This window comes from Artemia franciscana, unplaced genomic scaffold (genome assembly GCF_032884065.1).
Source record: "Artemia franciscana unplaced genomic scaffold, ASM3288406v1 PGA_scaffold_184, whole genome shotgun sequence".
In the NCBI taxonomy this organism is placed as follows: domain Eukaryota; kingdom Metazoa; phylum Arthropoda; class Branchiopoda; order Anostraca; family Artemiidae; genus Artemia; species Artemia franciscana.
This window is the reverse complement of record NW_027062642.1, coordinates 5,817-30,286: the sequence shown is the minus strand read 5'-3', so window position 1 is coordinate 30,286 and position 24,470 is coordinate 5,817. Positions and strand designations below refer to the sequence as shown.

Genomic DNA, 24,470 nt, shown 5'->3' with positions numbered 1-24,470 from the left:
AAATTACGGAAACTATACCAGAGAATCATGGAAAGCAGGCCACCCAGAAGGAACTGTATTAAACAACTAGCCTAACCAACTCTATATATTAAATATTTAATCAAAACATACCTGTATATTGTTGTAGTTTATATGACTGAGACAAAGCTAATTTTCTCCGAATGCAGATAGAGAAACCGGTTTTATTCTGATGAAGAGCTTGAGTGTAGTCGCTATAACACTTAAGTACCACAGGAATTGTAAAGCAAGTTCAAAAACGGGGGGAATATGTTAGATACTTTTTTAAAAATAAATATTTGCAATGTCTCATTGGAATTTGAAACTAATGATACTCATTTCCGGAACTAAATTGTTCTTGACAGCAGATTCAAAGAGAATCATATAGCTTAAGTTTCGTGCCAAAGTAACACAGAATTAGCTTGTTTAAAAGTAATAACACTTTAGGCGTCTAGAAATTGACAATATGGTTTGTTTTAAGCAGAACAGGGTCTATTGAGGCTATATTTAAAGAATGGGCCATTGTTTTTCAGAAAACTAAATTTCTTCTTGAGGGATATTCCTTAAAAGATTTGAGGAGTTCACATCTAGGATTATTAAAAAGTGGCGAAAACAAAAGAACGAAAAAAGAACAAAAAAAGAGAAGCAACAACACTTTTGTTGCTAAAGTCGAAAAAAGATTGTTGCATTATTCTACGTTGTCCAGGAAACGTAAATCTAGATTTTTTCAACCACAGGGCGTATCTCCTATTTAGTGAATCCATTTTATTTACCCTTCGAACAAGAGGGAGAGATGCGACTCCTCTGATCCACTGCTAAAGGATGAACTTCAGCAAAAAAGTTTTTGTTCATGTAAAAAGGCCAGTAAAAAGCTTTCTCTATTCCAGCCTAGGGGATTCAGCCTAGAATATTGTTTTCTTCAGAAAAAGGTGCTATTCAAAGTCCAGATAAAAACGCATGTTGTACTAACCTGTACTGCGATAACTTGTATGTGATTGTCTCTAATGTTCTGTTTTAAAAATAATAAGCTGTAAGAATGTTTTCTTATTATGGGGCTGGATATTTGAAAATGTTTTCATTTAAGTTACTTTTATAAGCAGTATGTTACTAATTATTTGTTGTATTATGATAATGATTGTAACATGATCTTTATTTATTATTTAGGTATAGATAATCATTAATAATTATTCTATGCCGTCTAATATAAATAGATCGCGCATGGAGTATGAGGTTATGGGTCATGAGGGCGTGGGCATTGACCGGGTCTTTCAAATCCTGGGAGATCTGCAAGCTAGCGGAGTTATTGTGAATGGGAATCTAATGGGCATAATTTATTGAAAATAAACTTTACTGTGATAAGGAAATTTCTTTACTGTAAAGCATTTTCTGGGGCCTCTCCCTTTCTCATTCTATTAGTTAAATATGAAGTTCTGCTCACTTTTTGGCTGCAAAGTACATGCTTCACCACTTACGTTCCACAAATTAAACCCCCCATGAGATAAGAACAATTTTCTTTTGATACAAATATTAAGACCCCAGCTTTAACTTTGTAGTGTGTGCTAACAGTCAAATAAACTATCATAAATTTAGTTTACATTTAATGCGGCATTTCTTTTTTTTTTTGCAATCTATGATACCAACTTACTTCACAACAATATCTTTTTTGATGGGGTCTTTTTTTTTAATTTTTTTTTTTGCTCAATTTACTAAGTGAAAACAACCCAAGAATCCAAAATTTACGATGGCTTTCTTCTATGTGAAGAATAAATATGAAATAGACCAGGATGATTGTATTTATATACTCAAAAAGCTACCCCAATAGCTTAATTTTTTTCCATGCCTTATTTTCATAGCCGAAAAGTTAGTCTAAAAGTTTTGTATCTCGAGACCGATGTCTTATAAGAAATGCATAATGAAGCTACACGCGTAAATGGCGGTTTTTAACTATTTTCGTTGATAATTGGGCACTTCAGTAGCCTAAGGAGATTGTTTTCTCTGCAACAAGATTATTTTCTTTGAATTGGTTTCCAAGTTTTACCCAGGAAATATGGGAAACTATAAGAGGGGTAACTGGCCTTTCCAGTATGAGTTTATTAAGAATTAAACATTATAAATGCTAGTGACTGTGGAGCATTACCCAGCAGAACTAGATGAATCTCAAACAAGCTGAATTTTCATTGATTAAGTTAGGATTTCAATTAATGATGAGCCGCAAGTTTATTTTGACTCAACCAGAAATCATCTGAAACTTTGCATTTTTTTTTTAAGTATATTGATTATAAATATTTAGCTATTATGGTATCATAATTTCTATATTTAATTTTTTTCATAATTATTTGTTTTCTAAAAATTGATTTATTATGCTAAAAAAATAAAATTATATTAAAAAATTAAGAACAAAATTAATTATTATTTATTTATTTCCATTATTTTAATATTTGTTTTTAATTGAATTGGGATAACCATTCTTAGGATTAGGGGGCGAAACTTGCTCGTCAGCATGTTTGAATAAACAATTAAGAGTCATTTAATGGATAACTTAAAAAAAGAAGGCGGTTATTAACCCCCTGCCCACATCTCCCCGCATTGGCAAAACAGTGAATTATATCAGCCAACACTTTGGAGGACACCAGGAAGTAGAAGCAACATGCCAAGTGTCGTCTTTGATATTTTAAATAGTTCGCACCTTTGAAAAACCAGTTTGCAAAAATGAGCCAAACGTCAAGGCTTTCCATAGTGAGCCATCTAAGTAAGACAAAAATCTGTTTTGGTGAATGCCTTCTCGTGCCTCCAAAAATAGTCTTTGTCAAGTGCTCCTAACGTAATTCTCTAGGTATTACGCATTAGTTTTTTCGCAACAAAGATATAGTACAGGAAGTTATACCAGTTATTCCAACCGGCAAATCCTTCGCTAATCAAGAAAAGAAATAAACTGTTCATTCTAAAACAAGGCGTTGATCAGTACACTTGTGTTACCGTAGCGCTTGTATACAGCTTCAGCATGGAAGTACGAAAAGATCATAGAATATCTCTGCTGACAGCTTTAAAAATTGTAGTTACTCCCATTTTATTGATTTTAGTTTTCTTCCTTGCAATACGGAATACAGTCTCATTGTAAGTATCATATATTGAGATATTCAACTTTAGTTGTTGGGTATATTTTTGCATCCTAACTCAGCATGGTTTCATGAGTCTTTGAAGAAGAGTTTCACCTTCTAGGGAATTTTTTTTAAGCCATGCAACGGAAGTGTACTTAAACATTCATATATATTGAGGCACTTAAGAAGAAGGCAGCGCATTTTGGCTTTCCTGGACTATAAATATGTAAAATAAAGTTATTAATAAGTATTGCTGCAAAATGGGGGTTTTCAATATTTAAATTTTCCCTCTTTTTTGTTTTAACGAATTCCCCACCCCACACACAAAATAAGTTTCTAAGTTCACGCCTGTTTTGAAAAACTGGATGGCATTTGATGCCCTAACTAACACTCTTCAGGTGACAACACGCCCGTCCTCGACCAATGGAGCCAGATATAGGCCTAAATAATATTATTTGAACATTTTTTTTTTTTATTGCTCGAAGTATCACGCATCTCATCGTAAACAAGTAGTCTATTTCATTCTTAACTTGGTCAATAGCATCATGTCATTGTGTTCGACTGAGAATAGCTGGATAAATATATTATCAAACAGTTCGTGGTAACTAACTGCAAGTAAGGAGCGACCCGGCTCAATAGTAACCGAAACTCTAAAAGACTAAATTTTGATACTAATAGATATATCAAAAGAACCAGATTTTTTATGCTGATTTCAAGTATATAAGTTTCATTAAGTTTAGTTTTACCCATCCAAAGTTAAGGGCCTGAGAAAAATTGCCTTATTTTCGAAAAAGGGGAAAAACATTTATTTAAAGTCAAAGAATTTTAATGGAAATCACCCCATCAGATTCAGCATATCAGAGAAACCTACTGTAGAAGTTTCAAGCTCCTATCTGCAAAAATGCGGAATTTTTTTTTTGCCAGAAGAAAGATAACGCATGCGTTTATTTGTATTTGTATTTTTTTTTCCAGGGGTGATTGTATCGACTTGATGGTCCTAGAATATCGCATTAGGCCTTGTTTGAACGAATATTAAAAGTTCTAGGGCCCTCTTTAAGGGACAAAAAATTGGAAGTTAACTAGGCCCCCTCCAATGTCCATTTTTCCCCAAAAGCCGGATCAAAATTCTGAGATAGTCATTTTGTTCAGCATAAGCAAAATCTAATAACTATGTCTTATAGGATGATTTATTCCCCCACAGTCCCCGGGGTTTGGGCTTCAAGTTATGAACTTTGCCTATAGTTTACATATAGCATTGATGATTGGGAAGTATACAGTTGTTTTCAGGGGAGATTTTCTCTAGTGGGGGGGATCAGGTGGAGGGGGCTACATGGAGGAATTCTTCATGGAGGAATAAAAATTTTCCATGAAGTGGGTGCCGGATTTCCCAGTATTAATTAAAAAAAACGATGAGAAATTAAATAATTTTTTTTTTCAAATGAAAATAAGAAGCGGTATTAAAACTTAAAACGAATAGAAGTTATTCCATGAGAAAGGGGCTGTCTCCTCCTCAACGTCCCACTCTTTATGCTAAAGTTTGACTCTTTGTCACAACTCTATTTTTTAAACAACAAAAAACTTTAGCATAAAGAGCGGGGTGTTGAGGTGATGACAGCTCCTTTCATATACGGAATAATTTCTGTTCATTTTAAGTTTAAATGTTGCTCCTTACTTTCCATAAAAAACCTTGTTTATTTATTTGATTCAATAAGAATTTAGAATTTGGACAAAAATGGAAGGAAACATGAAGTTCTTAATGATAGAAGCTTCTTGTATACTTCAAAGTGAGGATTTTATTGTTACAGTCTTTTCTTGTAGTTCTTATATGTATTTTTCAAAATTAAGTTCAAGGAGCAATTCATAATTTTTTCTATTTTGAATGTTTGATTAATTTTATTTTTTGATTGAATATCCATTTCAATGAATTTCATTTCGGTTATTTATTTTTTTTGAATGTTTGATTTTAGTTAATTGAATTGAAATAGTTATACAGAATGTCCAATACAAAGCTGAACCGTTTGCAAAAAAACTGCTTTACAACTTATTCTTTGTTCTATTAACTTATCGACCATTTAATTTACCGTTTAATTTAAATTTAGTTAAATTTAATTAATTTAATTTAATTTACTTATTTTACCAGCCATTTAAATAAAGGTTAATGAAAGAAGGTGCTGTTTTAAAACGAGATTGTGTTGCTCAAACAGTCAAAAGACTCTAATTGGTGACTCAAATTTTGAAAACGTTTAACCTTGAAGCAAAAGACCCTTCTAAACGAATTAAAATAGCAACAAAAATTTTCAGTTCATTCTTCTTTGAGAAATTCTATTTCACTGATTTTCATTGCAGGTTTTATTTTAATTGCACCCATTCCCTCTAACACTAGAATATAAATTAGAGTGGACTCATTCTGTTGGTTTATATTCTTTTTTGCACTTATTTCTCAACAACGAGCTTATTAATAATGCTTCCAAAAACGAAAGCAAAATCAGCAAATTTTTAGACATAAACTTAAGTTCATATTCAGACATTAGGGATCCAAACCATAATTATCGCAATTACACTAAACCCCAACATCGAGTTTCTCTTATAAGAGTGTGATAAGAAGTATATTATTTTTCTAGCTAGTTTAGAAAGAGAAACGTGCACCTTGACTACTTAAAAAATGTAGTTTCGACGCATAATTTATTCGGATATATTTTGAAGTTTTTTTATGAGACCGTGAATTGAATTCAGGCTATTCATGTTTTGCTTGTATTTATTTTTTCGTTAAAAAAGTAAGTAAGCCTCCGTGATGTGAGTCACTTAGAAGCCAAATTCATTAATTCCACTTTTGTTTTTTTCCTCTTTTGCTTTTCTCTACTTTAAGCCTACTATTCTTTTTTAAAGCCTGACATAAATTATATTGAACAGTTTGTGGTACGAACTGTTGGTAACAAACAACACCGCTCAATAGTAACCGAACCTCTTAAAAAGTAGAATTTTGATAACAATAGATACATCAAAATAATTGTGTTTTTATGCTGATTCAAAATATATAAAGTTTGTTAAGTTTAATGTTGACCAACAAAAGTTAAAAGCCTGAGAATATTTGCCCAATTTTTGAAAAAGGAGGAAAACACCTCCAGAAAGTCGAATGATCTTCATGAAAATTAGACCAACAGATTCAGCATATTAGAGAACCGTACTGTAAAGGTATCAAGTTCTTATACATAATAATGTGGAATTTTACTTTTTTGCCCGAAGAAAGACCACGGATCTGGGTTTATTTGTTATTATTATTTTTTTTTTCAGAGGTGCTCATATCAAACCAGTTATTCTAAAAAATCGGGAGAGGGCTAATTTTACGGGAAATCAAAAGTTCTAGTTCTAATTATTTATACGTAATATTTGTTTTTGGATCCGCAAGAAATTTTCGTGGAAGATTTTCAGCGAGGATGGAATGGTCCAAGAGTAATTTTCTGGGGGGGTGAGCCTTTTACATGGGAGGAGCTTTACTTTGAGGAATTTTCTGTAGGTGGGAGGATTTTCCAGGGAGGAAAGCTGGATTTCTCGCCATTATTTGAAAAAAAAATCCAATAAAATCAAAATCAAATAAAAAAAAGTTTTTCAATAGAAAGTAAGGAGCAACATAAAAACTTAAGACGAACAAAATCATTCCGCATTTAAGGGAGATTTTCCCTCTTCAATGCCTCGCTCCTTACGCTAAAGTTTGACATTTTGTCTCAGTTCCTTAAGGACGACTGCTAAAACACAAGGGCCGTTTAATTAGAATAAGAAACTTTTTTTTAAGTTTTTAATGTGAAGAGCGAGGTCTGTAGAAGGGGAAACCTTCCTCATATACAGAATAAGTTCTGCTCGTTTCGAATTTCTTCTCCTTACTTTCAGTTGAAAAAACTTGTTTTTATTTAATTTAATAGTATCATATATAGTCTCTTTATTACATTTAAAAGCAATAAAGGAGTGACGAATTAACATTGTTTTGATTAAATTTACTTTTATATCACACAATATATTGTAAACAATAAATTTATAATATAATGAACAAAATTGATCTTTATATGTACGAGAAAAGGAAAACGCAAAAAGCTACCAACACACAAAATGCTACGTAAGCCAGAAATCTTGGAGAAAAAGTGTAAAACTTGTTACCTCTAATTGACAATATATATGCCCAATTACGCACCTTAAATCAAAAAGAAATGATCGTACTTGTCCAAACTGGTCTTTTTCAGGGCTTTTCAGTAATTCTTCTAAAACCAGGAAGGGGCTATAGTCTTCTTATCTTCATTTCAGATTCACTAAGTGTGTTCAGGCATTAAATAATTGCATCTAATTGTACATTCCGCCCAAGAGTAAGTGATTGGAGGGAAAATCGCAAGATTTCGGGAAGGTAAAAGCGCTTCAAAAGCATAAATCCAAAGTAACAAAATAACAAAGTAATAAAATGCACAACAAAATCGTTGTGCATTTCGTAAGATGCCAATTTGGAAACAAAGTAATAAGATCATTTTACTGTAATCACTCATTTCCAAGTTTAATTCTGTTGCTTGCATTATTCTCAGAGGGGGTCCTTCACCTCACTCATAAAAAGGTGTATTTAGCTAATCATCTGGAAGCCCTTGGTGTTTTACTTTTTTTTGTCTTTTATGTGGGATGGGAGTGGCTAAATTCCCTTGTGCCGATAAAATTCAAGTGCAACAAAAGACACTTGAAAATGCGTTGTTGGCAAGAAAATTTTCCTCATAAAAATCATGGAGAGTTTTTGTGGTTACTAGACAAATATCAATGCCATGGCTGTTAGAACAAGGAATGTGTAACTTCCTATTTTGACTACCCCATTCAATCTTGTTTAATATTCTATTAATTATAATCTGCGGAAAAGGAAGAAAAATTGAGTTGATCCATATTGAGTTTTTTATTTATTCTGAAGAATCGTTTCCTTTGAATAGAATTATGTTTATACTGTTTTGTATACAATTGAAAGACACATTGCCAGACAGAAGTTTTTGAGCTAAATTCCGTAAAACAATTAAATTGTTCAATAGCAATAAGTTGTTGAAAATAAAGAGCAGTGTTTAAACTTTAGATGAATAGAAATGAATATACATTTAAGGGGGATGTCACCCTTCCATCCCTCCTACTCATTACTGTAAAGCTTCTCTAGGACCTTGTTGAAAGCAAATTAAAATCCGACAAATATTGACTGTTGGGAAAATAAGTTATTTTATTGTATTAAACAAATACAAGCAAATGATGCCTTAAATTGCTGAGATATTGTAATATAAAAATTATACTTTTTATCAACTCGCTTTTGTGTAAAAAAAAAAAGTTCTTGGGGCATTGAGAGGAAAAATAAAAATCAAACTTCAGCGTAAAGAGCGGATGCTTGAGAAGAAAACCTTTCATTTGATTAAACTTCTTTCGAAAATTATAGTTATTTCCATACTCACCATCATATCCAGGGCTATGCTACACACAAACAAAGGGGACTGTCACCTACCCTTAATATTGCTTTTAATTGCTCCGAATTATAGAATGCTTAGCGTCAAGTCCCCCTTTTTATTGACCTGGAACTGATGTCGTAGATAAATTGAAAATGTTGGCCCAAAATGAACTTTTTGACGATTTATGCAAACATTCCGCCCTTAAAGATCTACTGATTTTCTCTCTAACAGACTTGTGTATACTGAACAGCCGTTAGTGTTGCTATACAAACGGTCTTTGATAATCCCCATTTATTTTATCTGAATTGCATAAATGTTTAGGTACGAATGCACCGCTAAAAGGCAGCAAGGTTTTTGAAATCGTGAGGCAATTTTAATAGCTCTGGAAAGTTCCAAACTAATTGGCTGTTTTAAAATTACCGTTCGATAGCATTTTGACGCTGGGTCAAAGGGATTGCTCTGGCTTTTTTTCTGACAACATATCATATATTACTCAACAGAAATACTAGCACTTAAAATATTTTGTTTGAATCATCCTTCTCTTGATATTTTACAGCCACTCTGGTTCGAAGAGTTCAACCATAGACAAAAAAAATAGCAGCAAATGGTATTTTTGTAGATAAATAAAAAACACAAGTTTTTTAAGAGGAGAAAGTAAGGAGCGACATTAAAACTTAAAACGAACAAAAATTAGTCCGTATATGAAAGGGGCTGCTCCCTCTTCAACGTCTCGTTCTTTACGCTACAGTTCGACTCTATCTCTCAACTCTATTTTTTAAAACAGCAAAAAACTTTAGCGTAAAGAGCGGGGCATTGAGGAAGCAACAGCCCCTTTTTTATACGGAGTAATTTCTGTTCGTTTTAAGTTTTAATGTCGCTCCTTACTTTCAGTTAAAAAAAAAAAAAAATTAATTTCTGAACGTTTTGAATTAATGCATGTTTTGACTTTGGCTCTCTGCACATGAATAATTAAAAGGAAATTTGCATATTCATTTTTTTTTTGGCTAAATGGCTTTCTCATAGTTTTGATCGGACGATTTTGAGAAAAAAAAAGGAGCGAGGGAGTAGGCCTAGTTACCCTCCAATTTTTTGGTTACTTAAAAAGGCAACTAGGACTTTTAATTTTACGAACGTTTTTATTAGTAAAAATATACGTAACTTACGAACTAACTTACGTAACGAACTTCTAAATTCGTATGTTTTTATTACGTATATGAGGGGGTTCGCCCCCTCATTAATACCTCACTCTTTACACTAAGGCTTAAATTTTGTCCCAATTCGTTAAGAATGACCCCTGAATCACAAAGGCCGTAGAATAAATAGTTGAAATCAATAAAATTACTTTAGCGTAAAGATTGAAGTATTAGGAGGAGGTGAAACTCATCATGTGCGTAGTTATTTCTGTTCGTTTTTAGTTTTAATGCTGCTCCTTACTTTCAGTGGTAGAAACTTTTTCATATTTATTTTTTCATTGCTCTTTAAAAAAATGCTAAAAAAAAAATCGTGCACCCCCTTCATGGAAATTATCTTCCCCATGACAAATTCCTCCATGGAAAGTTCCCCCCGAATAGCCCCCTCCCCTCAACCCATCCCCCAACCAAATAAATCCCCCCTGAAAGCGTCTGTACACTTCCCAATAACCATTACTATGTGTAAACACTGGTCAAAGTTTGTAACTTGCAGCCCCTCCCACGGGGACTGTGGGGGAGTAAGTCGTCCCCAAAGACAAAGTTATTAGGTTTTTTGACTGAGCTGAATAAAATGACTATCTCAGAATTTTGATCCGGTGACCTTAGGAAAAAAATGAGCGTGGGAGGGGGCCTAGGTGCCCTCCAATTTTTGGTCACTTTAAAAGGGCACTAGAACTTTTTATTTCCGTTAGAATGAGCCCTCACACGACATTATAGGACCACTGGGTCGATACGATCACCCCTGAAAAAAAAACAAAAAAAAACACGCATTCATAATCTGGCAAAAAATGCAAAATTCCACATTTTTGTAAATAAGAGCTTGAAACTTCTACTGTAAGGTTCTCTGATACTCTGAATCGGATGGTACGATTTTCGTTAAGATTCTATGACTTTTAAGGGGTGTTTCCTCCTATTTTCTAAGATAAGGCAAATTTTCTCAGGCTCGTAACTTTTGATAGGTAATGTCACTTTCATTAAGATTCTGTGACTTTTATGGGTTTGTTTCCCCCTTTTTTCGAAAATCAGGCAAATTTTCCTAGGCTCTGGAGTCTTTGATGAGTAAGACTAAACTTAATGAAACGTATGTATTTAAAATCAGCATGAAAAATACAATTCTTTTGATGTAACTCTTGTTATAAAAATTCCGTTTTTCAGAGTTTCGGTTACTATTGAGCCGGGTCACTCCTTACTACAGTTCGTTACCACGAACTGTTTGATAAAGGTTTGAAATGTGCACGCTTCAGTTTTTAGTCGTATTGAGTATCATGGTGTAATTTTTACTAGAATCACATTAATTCCGGGGTGGGGGAGGGAGAGGTTAAAGCTTCTATTAAACAAAAAATAGGGGTGGGGCAAAATACATTTTTAAGAATCCAGGACGGGGCAATCGTGATGTTTTTTCAGCGAAAATGCCAAAAAAGGCATTTACGAATTAAAATACCCCTTAAAAGGTATTTTTCAAAGCTTATGGGAGTGGAATCTACTGGGGGAGTCTCCCTTTGAACCTCACTTCTCCCTTCTCAAAGAATCATTTAGGCGTTTCATCATTTCTAAAATGATTAATTTAATCTTGTGCTAATAAACTTTTTACCCAAAATTAATGATTTTTAAATATTTGGAGTAAGTATATTAATTGATGTATATACTTTCATTGAAATTGTGTTTTGTTAGACTTTTGGTATTCATTGACAAGGACTGCTTTTTTTTTATTATCGCTCGTTGCTAGGGCCGGGCCAATAACACTCCACAGGATGAATCGACAAATTTTAAAACAGGATTTTTGCACTATCAATTTCTTTACCAACAATTTAAAAACAAACAGAAAACAAGTTTTATTTTCCTTTATCACATTCTGCAGAGAAGAAATGTATCCAGAGAGGCAGCCATTGCGGAAGAAACACGAGTGGGCATAGAATCGCTGGTCAAATAGTTTTGTCTGGTGATTAGCTAGTATGTGGGATGATTTATCAGTGGAAATAGTCCAGAGGAGGCAAGCCCATTTCCAGAATTTTTTTCAGGGAGGGTGGGGGGTTACAAAATGATTATTCAGAGGGGGAGGGTACAAAAAACATCAAAAAGTGCATAAAAGATTTGTTTATATTCATTTTTGTTAAGTTTTTAAGAGTTGGACAAAAATTCTAGGGGGATTGGGTTCAAACCCCCTTAACCCCCTAGATACAGCCTTGAGAGAGGGCAATCTTTAGGCTTATTTTGAAAAGAGCTATAATATCCTTTAAAGAAAAAAGTTTTCCCCAGAGCTAGTAATGCATCACCGTTGTTCATGGTGCTGTGAATCTTATGTTAGGCACACAGTACGAGTAAAATTACGAGATGCTTATGTTAGGTGTTTGATTTTATTGAGGCTATAAAAAGTCAGCCCTAGACGTTAATTGATTTTAAATAATGTACAGAACAGAAGTAACTCTTTCTTATTTCTTTAAATATCTTTCAACTAAGTTCCCTGAAGATTGCTTTTTTTGTTGCATATATGTGAGTTAGTATCTCATTGTCAGTTTATTTCAATATATAGAAATATTTTTAATAATTGAAACATTTGACAATCATGAACACAATACTGTTCACGGAGAAACTTAATGGTTTGACACGCTACTCAGGACCTCCATGACAGAAAGACTGTCCTAAACATTGTAAAAGATACACAAGTACAATTATAAAGTATGTCTTTAACTATGCCATGCAGAATTAATGTTCATTATGAATTTACCAATAAAACCAAAATTTTATTTGTGTTATTTTGACCAACACAAAATATTCTTTTTATAATACCGTTTCTGATGTTATCTACTGCTGGTGTGACTTTAATTCAACTTTTATTCATTCATTAAATTTAAAACAATAATTTTCAAGTGAATGTTAGTTTTAGCATCTTTAAATTGCAAATTTTAGCCGGCCTCCCTCTATCCCACCCTGGTGTCTGAGTTTATTGCTGATGAAAATAATAGATTCGTGAAGTTTGCTAATCAGGGGTTGATCTAGAAATAATACTTGGGGGGGGGGCACTGGACCAATGGCACCAATGTGAGTCAAGGTGGGCACCATATTTACAAATTTATTTTAAAAAAGATTAAAAAAGAAAAAAAGAACGGAATAAAGGAACCAGAAATATCCAGGGGGAAGGGTCACCCCCTCCGACCCCTTGGATCTGTTCCTGGCCTAAATTGCTTTTAACTCTTCCATTCATCTAATTAAAACCAAATTAGATATATAGTTAAAAGAAATAGATAGATAAATTTATCACACGAAAGCCCTAATGGGCCATTCGCTATTTAATTAGTCACAAAACTAAAATTAAGGATTTTTTTGAGTGAGGGGTGGACAGGGGTAGTTCAAAAAATTACTCCTTAACATAAATTAATGTTGTAAGTTGCCTTGTCATATCCCCATCATTGACGCCCAGTCCAGACTCCGTACCCTAAATTGACGGGTTCTTAAGAAAGAGAATAAAAAAATCTGCCAAATAAATGAAAAAAGAAAACACATTCTGAAGATGAAGATCTAGCAAGCAAGTTTAATTATATGATTAATTTTTCCTGAAAAGGAGGTTTATCTTATAATTTTATGACAAAATGATTCGTAAACTGATCGTGCGAGCAGTTTCATGTCTGAATCTCTAACAGATCAAGAGCAAAATCTTGGGCAACGGGGTCACTGGACCGAGGGCGCCTATGTGACTCGAGGTGGGCACCGAATTAAAACAAGAAAAGAAAAAAGAACGGAATAAGTGTGCCAGAAGTGTCTTAGGGGGAGGGTTGCCCCCTCTGACCCCATGTATCCATTTCTGGCCTAAATTGGTTTTAGTTCTTTCATTCATCTAATTTCAGCCAAATTAGCTATATAGTTAAAATAAACAGATAGATAGATTAATTCACACGAAAACCCTATTGGGCTTTCGTGTGAATTTTAAGTATAAAATTCAAACGAAAATTGACTAATTAAAATTCGCTATTTAATTAGTCACAATACTAAAATTAAGGAATTCTTGAGGGTGAAGGGGGATTATTATTAGTCAAAACTTACCTTTCGATATCCCGGTATTTTCAGATATTTTACCAAAATAACCGGAAATATCCTTCGGTCCCCTAGTACGTTCAATCATCAGTCTTAGTCTCTTATCCATTCTATGCTCGTGTCCAGATTTTTATTTTTATCCATTTTGAACTTTTAGCTACAAAGCTACTTTTCAATCTGTCATTGTGAATAGACAAATTGCTATAACTGTGTTACCACGCTTATCAAACGTTTAACACAAAGAAAAACTTTGATCTTCAACAGGTGTTTCCATTTTCGTGAAATAGGGGAAAGTTCCATGTTCTTAGAAAATTTTTGGTAGCAATCAAGGATTTTTAGCCAATTTTGCAGATATACTCTGAACCAGCTGAAGATAAATAATTTTTGTTCATTTTAAGTTTCAATTTTGCTCTTTACATTCATAGGAAAGCTTTGCTTTTTGTTGTTCACTGGATAAATTACCTACGAGTTGACAAGTATACTTAAAAAAAAGAGTAAAAAAATAAAAAAAAGGAATGCAAATGAGCACCAGAAAAATCTTGGGGGGTCAAGGCCCCTCCCTGGCCCCCTGGATCCACCTATGTTGCTAGTGACCAGACAAATAAGTAAAGATGGTGGATAAAGTGAGGATGTAAAAAGTCGAATAGCCAAGGTGCAGGGCGCATTTTTGCAATTTAAGTAAGCTATCTGTGAACTAGATTACAGTTTTGGAGGTCTTAGCTATCTAAATAGTCAAGTTTTTTTTTGAAGGATGGGTATTTTGAATAGCAGATTAAGATCTGTTTTATGTTTTCAAGAGGAGCGACCTAGCGATAGCTCAAGTACTTGGTTTACAGACTGTATATCAAACTCTAAACTGTACGATAAATTTGGTTTAAACCCACTGTCTAGGGCTAAAATGAAAAAAAAAAAAAGATGGCAAGGCAATCTATATTGATGGATGATGAATGATCAGGTTCCCAAAGATTTTGGTTTTTGCCCGTCCGTCTAGGGCCAAACAAAAAGGAGGTCGTCCTCAAAGGGGGTGGGAAGGGTTGATGAGAAAAAATTTAAAGGACGTTGGAACTTCATATAAAAAGGTAAAGAATAAAGCTTTGGATAGACTGGGGTGGAGTAGGAGCGTGCTTTACTGTGTTAGCCTCAGGTGTATTGGTGCTGCAGTGAGATGTTAGTAATAGTAGTAGCAGTAGTTTGGGGGTTTCGCTTATGTCTTTGAGCAATGGATGAGTTTGGATCTATAGAGCTCGGTGGGATGGCATGTCAGGCTGCTCCTACCAGATGCGAAACTTATCGATGCGATAATTTTTTGAATTTTTCTTGCCATACAAAAGGGTCAGCGTTGCCACTTAATGAAAGATTACTAAGCTACGCGAAATTGGAAATCACAATGTGATTTTGCTCTGAATTCTAAGAATGCTTTTCTTTGTGAATTTTATCATCTCAACTGAAAATTAATACAGACAATCAAAATTGATGTTCTTTTTTAATACTATACACAATTGGCTTGGAAAATACAGAATTCTTTTTTTGTTTTTTTAAAGGCATGCCATACTGAAACCGAACATCAGAAGTGAAGATGTTGCATGACGTCCATGTAACATCTTTATCAGAATTGGTGAGAGGGGACCAACCATATACGAGTATATATTTCTATTTCTAGCCTAGCAAAAAACGTCTGGGAAATAGAAGGCAATGTTTGGCAAATGTGGTGGAATAAAATCACTTATTATCTTGGAGACGACGATAGAAACTACTATGTGTTTGGTGAGCTTTAATCTTTTCCTTAATTTTCTCGAATTTTTGGTTTTTGGAATTTTCTTGCATTCCGACGATTTAATTTCTTAAAACCAAATGTAGCAGTTCTAATTTAAGACCATCACCTTTTAAAATTTTACACATTGGTTTCGAATCAACCTTAGCAACCTTTTATTTACATTATAACCTTATATAACCTTAACCTTTTATTAAATAAAAAAACAAAACAAACAATTTAAAACGAACAGAAATTATTCCGTATATGAGAAGGGTTGTCTCCTTTTCAACGCCCGGATCTTTACGCTAAAGTTTTTTACTGTTTTAAGAAGTAGAGTGAACGTTTTTGAATTAATGCATGTTTTGATTTTGGCTCACTGCACATGAAGAAATAAAACGAAATTTGCATATGAATTTTTTTTTGTTTGCAAAATGGCTCTATCATAGTTTTAATCGAACGATTTTGATAAAAAAGGGGTGGGGGAGGAGGTCTAGTTGTCCTCAAAATTTTGGTTACTTAAAAATGCAACTAGATTTTTTTTCTTTTACGAACGTTTTTGTTAGTGACAAACATTCAAGCCTTACGAATTAACTTACGTAACGAACTTCTATATTTGTTTATTTTTATTACGTATATGAGGGGTTTTGCCTCCACGTCAATACCACGCTCTTTACACTTTAGCTGGAATTTTGTCCCGAATCTTTAAGAATGACCCCTGAATCACCAAGGCCATAGAAAAAATAGTTGAAATTACCTCAAATACTTTAGCGTAAAGAGCAAGGTAATGTGGAGGAGACGAACGCCCTTATATACGTAATATTTTATGTTCGTTTTAAGTTTTAATGCTGCTCATTACTTCCAGTTGAAAAAATTATTTTTTCCTATTTTTTTTTAAATAATACTAAAAAATCCAGCGCCCCCTTTATGGATAATATTTTCCCCTAGGAAAAATTCCTCCATGGGAAGATCCTCCCAGGTAACCCCCTACCCCCGACCCACTCCCACCCCAACGCGAAAAAGTCCCCCTGAAAATGTCTGTACACTTCATAATAACCATTACTGTGTGTAAACAATGGTCAAAGTTTGTAACTTGCAGCCCCTCCCCCTGGGACTGTGGGGAATTAAATCGTCCCAAGAGATATATTCATTATTTTTCTTGACTATGCTGAACAAAATGGCTATTTTAAAATTTTGATCCGTTGACTTTGGCATAAAAATGAGCGTGGGTGGAAGCCTAAGCGCCCTCCGATTTTTTTGGTCACTTAAAAAGGGTACTAGAACTTTTAATTCCCATTAGAATGAGCCCTCTTGCAACATTCTAGGACCACTGGGTTGATACGATCACTCCTGGAAAAAAAAAGAAAGAAAAAAAGAAGAAGAAAAGCACGCACCCGTTATCGGACTTCTGGCAAAAAATGCGAATTCCCACATTTTTGAGATAGGAGCTTGAAACTTCTACACTAGGGTTCTCTGATACGTTGAATACGATGGTATGATTTTCGTTAAGATTCTATGACTTTCGGGGGGTGTTTTCCCCTGTTTTCCAAAATGGGTCAAATTTTCTCAGGCTCGTATCTTTTGATGGGTAAGACTAAACTGAATGAAATTTATATATTTAAAATTAGCATAAAAATCTAACTCTTTTGATATATCTATTAAAACCAAAATTTCGTTTTTTAGACTTTCGTTTACTATTGAGCTGGGTCCGTCCTTACTAGAGCTTGTTACCATGAACTGTTTGATTATATATTAACCTTGCTTTATATATATAAGGCTCAACCATCACTTTTGTGGCCGTGTAAGCCATTAAATAAACAAAACAAAAACAAACACTTTCAAATGGAAGTAACAAACACTCCTCATGATATTGGATAATTCATGTTCGTTTTCAGTTTCAATCTCACTTTTGGCTTTTATTTGGTAAACTTTCATTTGATAAATGGTTTCTGTTCATTTTTAGTACTCATACCATGTTCACAGCTATCCTATATATGGTGAGGCCCTTCGTCCTCTGAAATCCTTTTTTACACTAAAGCTCAGTTTTTTTAAGACAGATCTTCAAGAATACTTGAAGTCTTCTTCGAGAGTTTTCCGCATAATTTTTGGTCTCATGTTGATTTAAGTATTATAAACTATACAAAGCTCATTGTTTTTTTTAGAGAACTTGGTTTGGACTACCTTGACCTCTTAAGTTTCCTTTTATATTATCTTAGGTACGTCCACCGTAGTTCTTGGGGTATACTGGACGCTTGGCCTTATTTACATGCTCTGCAGTTATTTTGAGCAGCCACAATTTTTGAAAAAATTGAAAATTCAACCTGGTACGAACGAGCCGGTGCCAACTGATCGACTTTCGAAGGTAAATATCCTCATTGAAAAATTTTCTAAGGGTGCTTAATATTTCTCTGGACCTAAGGTTTTAGAAAAATATTCAATGTTCACTGAAAAGTTGGGGTTGCTCTCCTCGAGGGAAACGAAATTGATGCATGTCAACATTGGTGTTTGAATGATCAATCTCTGTACTTATCAAGCTAGTGGGCTATTTTTAATTTTTTTTTATAGATACCATAAAAGTCAAATTTCTGGATAATTCCTGACAGACACAGACACTTTTGAAATAAAAATAAACATACAGTTTTGATGACTATACAAAATAGTGAAATTCATTATGTTCAGTCGTTTGGAGGAGCTCTTTTTGGAGACTGAATATTATTAATGGTTATTCATCTTTTGCGTATTCAAATAATACAGTACAGAGATATACCCAAAGAGGCTCCTGAGCTCCGCCCTTCCCCGACAGTGATATAATTTTTTCACTAATGTTTACATTATTGTCCCTATACACCTGCCGTTTCAAAGAATTATAAAGCGTGCTTTCCACATAGACTTCTCGTAATTAATGGACGATCGGAAGTAAGGCTTTGTGATTTGCAATTGAATCTAACTTATGGATAATCGCAGAATGTAAATGATAATAAGAATAACAAATAAATTAGCGCAAATTGTTTACAACAAAATATGATTTTTGAAATAGATGGGGCTGATTAAAAAGTAGAAGACGGTCAACCTTGGACAATCTGATTAAAAGATGGACTTCAAGTTACCTTACATCGTAATGGGCTGCTATTAAGGTAAGCTAGCGCATTCGTATGTTTGCAGGGTCGGAATTAGGACGATCGGAACAATTTGGCCCAATCTGGCCTCGTGATGAAAAGGGCCCCGCCCAACCATCAAAATGAACAATTGATTTTTGCAATTGTGAAATGTTCTTAAGAATTCCAGTAAGTGCTGCTTCTGAAGAGAGATCATTTTCTAGGATAAAACCAATAAAAAAATATCTGATAAATCAGGACACACTAAGTAGTTTAGCAATTATGTTGGTTGAAAGGGAAGACACAAGGAAAATAGAATTTAAAACCTTTTTAGAAGCATTTGCACAGTGAAAAATTAGAAATATGTATATTCATGTATCCATATTCGGTGATATAAATATCAACTGGCATTTTCAGCAGTTTTATAATATCTAGCGAACACACACGCAAATTAACATAAGCAGAAAATGAGTGCAGAAAAGAACAAAAGAGGACAAAGCGTTAGCTCAAAATGAACAAACGGGACCATCAAATGAGACAAGATCCAGAGAACGACCTTAAAAATCCAAAAATGTATGACGGGTGATAATGAACCATGTAGACCATCAAAAGTGACAAGACCAATGCAAGCAGCTAAGGCAAAAGGCACTGAAAAATTGTCTGAAACAATTATAAACGAAAATAAAGATCAACAAGACATTTAATTCGAACATTAGAGAAATCGCCAATTAGAACAACTCAAAAACGAAATTGAAGAACATTGAAATATGCAGTTAAAAGATAAGTGGCAGCGAGAATCACAACGATTCAAAACTGAAAATGAAGAACAAAAAGAAAATATGTAGTTGCAAGAAATACGACGGATAGGATCAGAATGAACCAAAATAAAATGAAGAACAGAGAAATGAATGGTTAGAAGATATACGACCGAGAGATCAAAGAAATATGCAGTTAGAAGGTAATCAGTAGTGAGAATTGCAAGCAACAGTAGGAATCAGAATGTGTCAATGATAAACGTAAACAACAAAGAATTGTAGAGTTAGCAGACACCCTAAAGCGAGTATCAGAAAGTGTCAAAAATGACGATGAAGATGAAAGAACTTTGCTGTTAAAGGAAAGCAAGAATCAGAACGAGTCAAAAATGAAAGTCCAGATGAAAAAAAAATTTATGTTAGGAGAACAGCACCATTATGATTACAATCTTCGATGACAACAAGCTGCGGCGTAAAATCCATTAAAACATATAAAGATGCCGTAAACTACGCAAGTGTTATTTACAAGTCATTGGGACCCTTCAACACTGTATGTATTTACAGCGGAGTCCTCCATTCTCCTACAGGAAAAGTAGCCAAAAAAGATAATTTATTTGGGGGCTGCTACCTGCTTGGTTGAATTGCATTAATGCATGAAGAATTTCCAAATAAATTTGCTTATCCTGTTATAGGATACCATTTGTTCTCTAAAGAGTTTTACAAACAAATACTAAATTTGAACTCATGTTTTGCTTAAAATTCATTCAGCGTAACTGGTGATCTAACCGAAATTAGTCGTAATGTTTTCAGCTTCAAAATAGCTGGATAAATTTATCACAAAATCAGTTTAGCGACACACCCAATACAGACCCCTGAAGGTGATTTTGAACCATATTCAAATGACCAAATGCACTTTTTAAACCACAATGGAGATGTTAAATACCTTTAACATCTTTTAAATTATTAGATCAGTCGTAATCGGATCTCTTGGAAGAACTATTGTGAGGCACAAAAACTTATCCTAAAGGTTACATGCAGCATATATATATATATATATATATATATATATATATATATATATATATATATATATATATATATATATATATATATATATATATATATATATATATATATATATATATATATATATATATATATATATATATATATATATATATATAAATATATATATATATATATATATATATATATATATATATATATATATATATATAAAAATATATATATATATATATATATATATATATATATATATATATAGGCTATATATATATATATATATATATATATATATATATATATATATATATATATATATATATATATATATATATATATATATATAGGATGCATTTGAATTTTATTTAAAAATTTAATATATAGACGGGGCCCCGCCAAAAATTCCAATCAGGCCCCTCACCTAGCCGATCTGGCCCTGTATGTGTGGCAAGAAGTTTAGTATGCATAACAGATATCCTTTAAAGATTGAGACAGTAATTATTTTTCATGGACAAAATTCATTCTTACACGCCAGCTTCGTATTTTGTAGCAGACGAATCCCAAAATTCTATATCAAGGGTTCATTTAACTTTCTATTCGACAAATATTATTTTGATGAAACCCCGTCTCGACTAAGGAATAATAAATTATTTTATAAACATGTATCCCGAATCTTTCTTGAATCTAATGGCACAAAGACAATTTTAGTGCACAAATGCTGTTACTAGTTACAGTCCTGTCTTATTAAGCACTCGGCGTCTTGTTTAAGTCGCATATATTACCCCAAATTCACTCTTGGTCCTACTTTCCTTTCGCTAGGGCTCTACACTTTTCCGAGTTGTTGACGAAAAGGGCTACAAAGAACTGTGAGGCTACAATTATTTTACGAAATACATACATCGTTAGACATAGTTTCGAGATTCTGTTATTTATGAGCTGTCCGAAGAGTCTGACAGGCAACAGGGAAAAGAAAAAGGGAACAAGTGTAACGCATACTTTCTTGTGAGGATTGAAAGTCTACTGATTTATGTGTGTAATGACAAAAATTCTCTCTGGGCACTCATTATGTAACGTTATGTGGTTGTCTTCAGAGCTGAAGGTTTGTGGTCGGTTTGATATAAGGGCATGAGGAACTTATAAGAAGGGAAAATGCGCTACTGTAAAACAAATAACCAACTTCATCAAGTGCTTCGCGACTTTACTTGAGACGAGACTATAGCATAATTGTATTTCTGGTACTTTAAAATACAGGGATGGGTAAAGGAAGTAGTTGTTCCCAGTTGGCCTACTATCTTAAAGTAAATTAGTCTGCTTAACCTTCTTGGATTCCCCTAATCCAGACTAAGTCTACTTTTGTGGAGACTAGATTTTGGATTTAAATAATTTTGGAAATAATAAAAGCTGATTAGTCATCAATTTCAGAGGAATCCTATTATGATTAATCTTATGAAATATTCAATTTTGAAGACATTTTTACGCTGGATTCCAAACTTTAACAGTCATTTTCATGACTGTTACAGAGGGGAGGGGAGGATTGGATAATTCTTATGTATATTTTCAAATAATTTCTTTTGATCACCCCCCCCCCAAATAAAAAAAAAAAATTATACGCGTCTCCCTTCCTGAACTATTTATATTTAACCTATATTTTCTACCTATCTATTTTTTAGGTGGTTCGGCAAGTTTTATTCAACCAAATAGTTCTTACTTACACCCTTAGCTTCTTCTCGTACAAACTGTTCAAGTATAAACCTCTTCCTGATCTTCGTCAGCTTCCAGAATTCAAAACATTCCTCATACACTTTATTCTGCTTACTTTTATTGAAGAAGTTGGATTCTATTACTGCCATAGGTAAGTATACAGACAGAAACTATTAAAACATTTCATTTTGATTTTAATTCAAGAAAAATGATGGTTATCTATAATGAGAAATTTTTTGGGAACGAAAGATATGTAAGGACAGTATAATATTTTGAATCTGGCCTGACTCTTATTTTGGATGCACTTCAGAACATGAGCTACCTCAAGTTAATAAGTAAAAATTTAATAAGAAATCCTGCTTTTCTTATATAGCCCTGAAGAATTTTTCCAAGTTAGGGACGGATATTTGGTCTGTACCTAGAATTTGGATATTTCAACCTGCGTGCTTGCCGAGAAAAAAAAATCCCACCTGAATGACATGAAGGGGCATAGAAATCATAAAATTGACTAACCATGTAGAAGGAGATTGAGGACTACCATCATACCTACGGGGCTACCAGCTTGAACTCCTTCTGAAGCTCGAAAATTTATTTCAAATACGGATCTATTTTTATATATGGCTTAAAAATAGTTTTGCTCGGTTAGAAAGGCAGCCTACCCACTAGATGTGTTGAACCTTCTTAAAATCTTGAAACTAGCATGTGTACAAAAACAACGATTTGGAAAAAATTTAATTGTGATCAATGTACACAATGTAAACAATGCACTAGGAACTGAAGACATCTCTAATCGTCAATTTGTCGTAGTGTTGTTTACAAGATTGACTATCATTCTCCTTAGAACCTACTAACTTCAAACCAGTTTTACCCAAAAGCAACGCATACGTATATCTCGTGTTTGTGTGTTTACACCACTGTAGATAGATTATATCATACAGTAAAAAAATTTTACAATGGCTTACACAAAGACCCTCATATGCTACTCTGTCTTTATTTTCAAAATTGTGATTAGTTTTCAAGGTTTTACGGTATGATAAATTTTTTGCTAATATTTAAACTTAAGAGGCAGTGTTTTCACCGGTGGCATGCAATCAAAAGGATCGTTTAATTCGTGTGTAGGGAAAATTACTGGACGGAATGTGTATTTAGGTCAAATCCACCTTGCGGAATGATTTAAACAAGTAAATTCTTTAAGTTTGTGAAGAAGTAAGCAATTTAAGTAAAGGATTTTTAGGATATTTTAGGATTTTAAAGATCTTTAAGTAAGTATTTTCAAATTGCTTTACCAACAGCCACCACCCCCTAGTGTGCAAATAAATAACGCAAATAATATATTTCCCATGAATTTCGCCATGCGACACTCTTTAAATTTCAACTTAATACTCGTAAATTGAAGCAACTGAACACAAGTGAACGACAAACAAATTCGCTGAATAGGGTATGCACAAAATAGAGATTCCGAAGCTTTAATGTCACAATTTATTTTTCGCCGAAAATAATAATTTTTTTCTTCTTTTGGCTGTTAATTGGCAAAGCTGTATTATGTATAAAACTTCTGATACAATGGTATCATGGCTGCTGCTACAGCCGCAACCAAGTAAATATCAAAACAGGACCGGTAACAATAATAATCATAATACTGTGCTTCCAAACATAAATAACTGATAAGAAAGTAAACCCACTTACAAAATAAAAAAGTGGAGCATAAAAGGAAAGAAAACAGCACTGCACATAAGCAAAGACACAAGAAAAGATAAAGATACCGATTGTTAAGCCAAAGGTGGATCGACCCATCACCAATAAACCTGGAATTTATTTTTTCCACAGAGACAAGAACATCTATTGTAAGATACTGATTAATTAGCTTCTAGTTCCAGAATGATCACGGTAAACAAAGTGAAACTTAACAATAGCGACTATAATTTTTATCGTTAATTCTTTTATTAAAGGGTCATCTTGGCCCTTTTTTATAACCTTTATTCATAGGTTTGTACAACCCAGCATAAAATAGCACGAAATGATGATAGAAACTAGAGCATGCCTTGTTAATGTTTATCGCCAGAAATGCTCAGGCTTACCAACTATTTTAGAATACCCTGATTCCTCAAATTATTTAAAAACAAAAAGAACTTAGAGTATAACAGACAGAAATCGAAGCCCTCGAAAAGAAGTGACTTGGGGTGACTTGATGCATAATCTACTAGAGTCCCAGGGTGGCGAAAGGGGTCTACAAGAATGGTCATTTCAAAATTGGAAGTATCGCTATTTTGGACCAATGTGCTTGAGCACTATCAATGCACATGCGCACTATTATTGCTCATGATGAAGGATCGGTAAAAGCTGCTAAACAGGTACACTGAAATATGTGCTTTGGTAACCGAGTGAAGACTC

At 33.7% G+C, this 24,470-nt stretch overlaps 2 protein-coding genes across 2 annotated transcripts in view; both read left to right on the top strand.

Moving 5' to 3' along the window:
* LOC136041386 (cathepsin L-like) overlaps window positions 1–1,335 on the top strand; it is a 6,344-nt gene extending 5,009 nt beyond the window's left edge. Inside the window, exon 2 of the mRNA XM_065726041.1 lies at window positions 1,168–1,335. Coding sequence (XP_065582113.1) covers window positions 1,168–1,335 — 168 coding nt within the window. The remainder of the gene's footprint in view (window positions 1–1,167) is intronic.
* Window positions 1,336–2,818: 1,483 nt separating this feature from the next.
* Window positions 2,819–24,470, top strand: part of LOC136041388 (fatty acid hydroxylase domain-containing protein 2-like) — a gene marked incomplete at its 3' end in the record, with an annotated part of 27,464 nt that continues 5,812 nt past the window's right edge. The window contains 4 exon segments of the mRNA XM_065726042.1: window positions 2,819–3,111; window positions 15,419–15,522; window positions 17,725–17,870; window positions 22,049–22,230. Coding sequence (XP_065582114.1) covers window positions 2,999–3,111; window positions 15,419–15,522; window positions 17,725–17,870; window positions 22,049–22,230 — 545 coding nt within the window.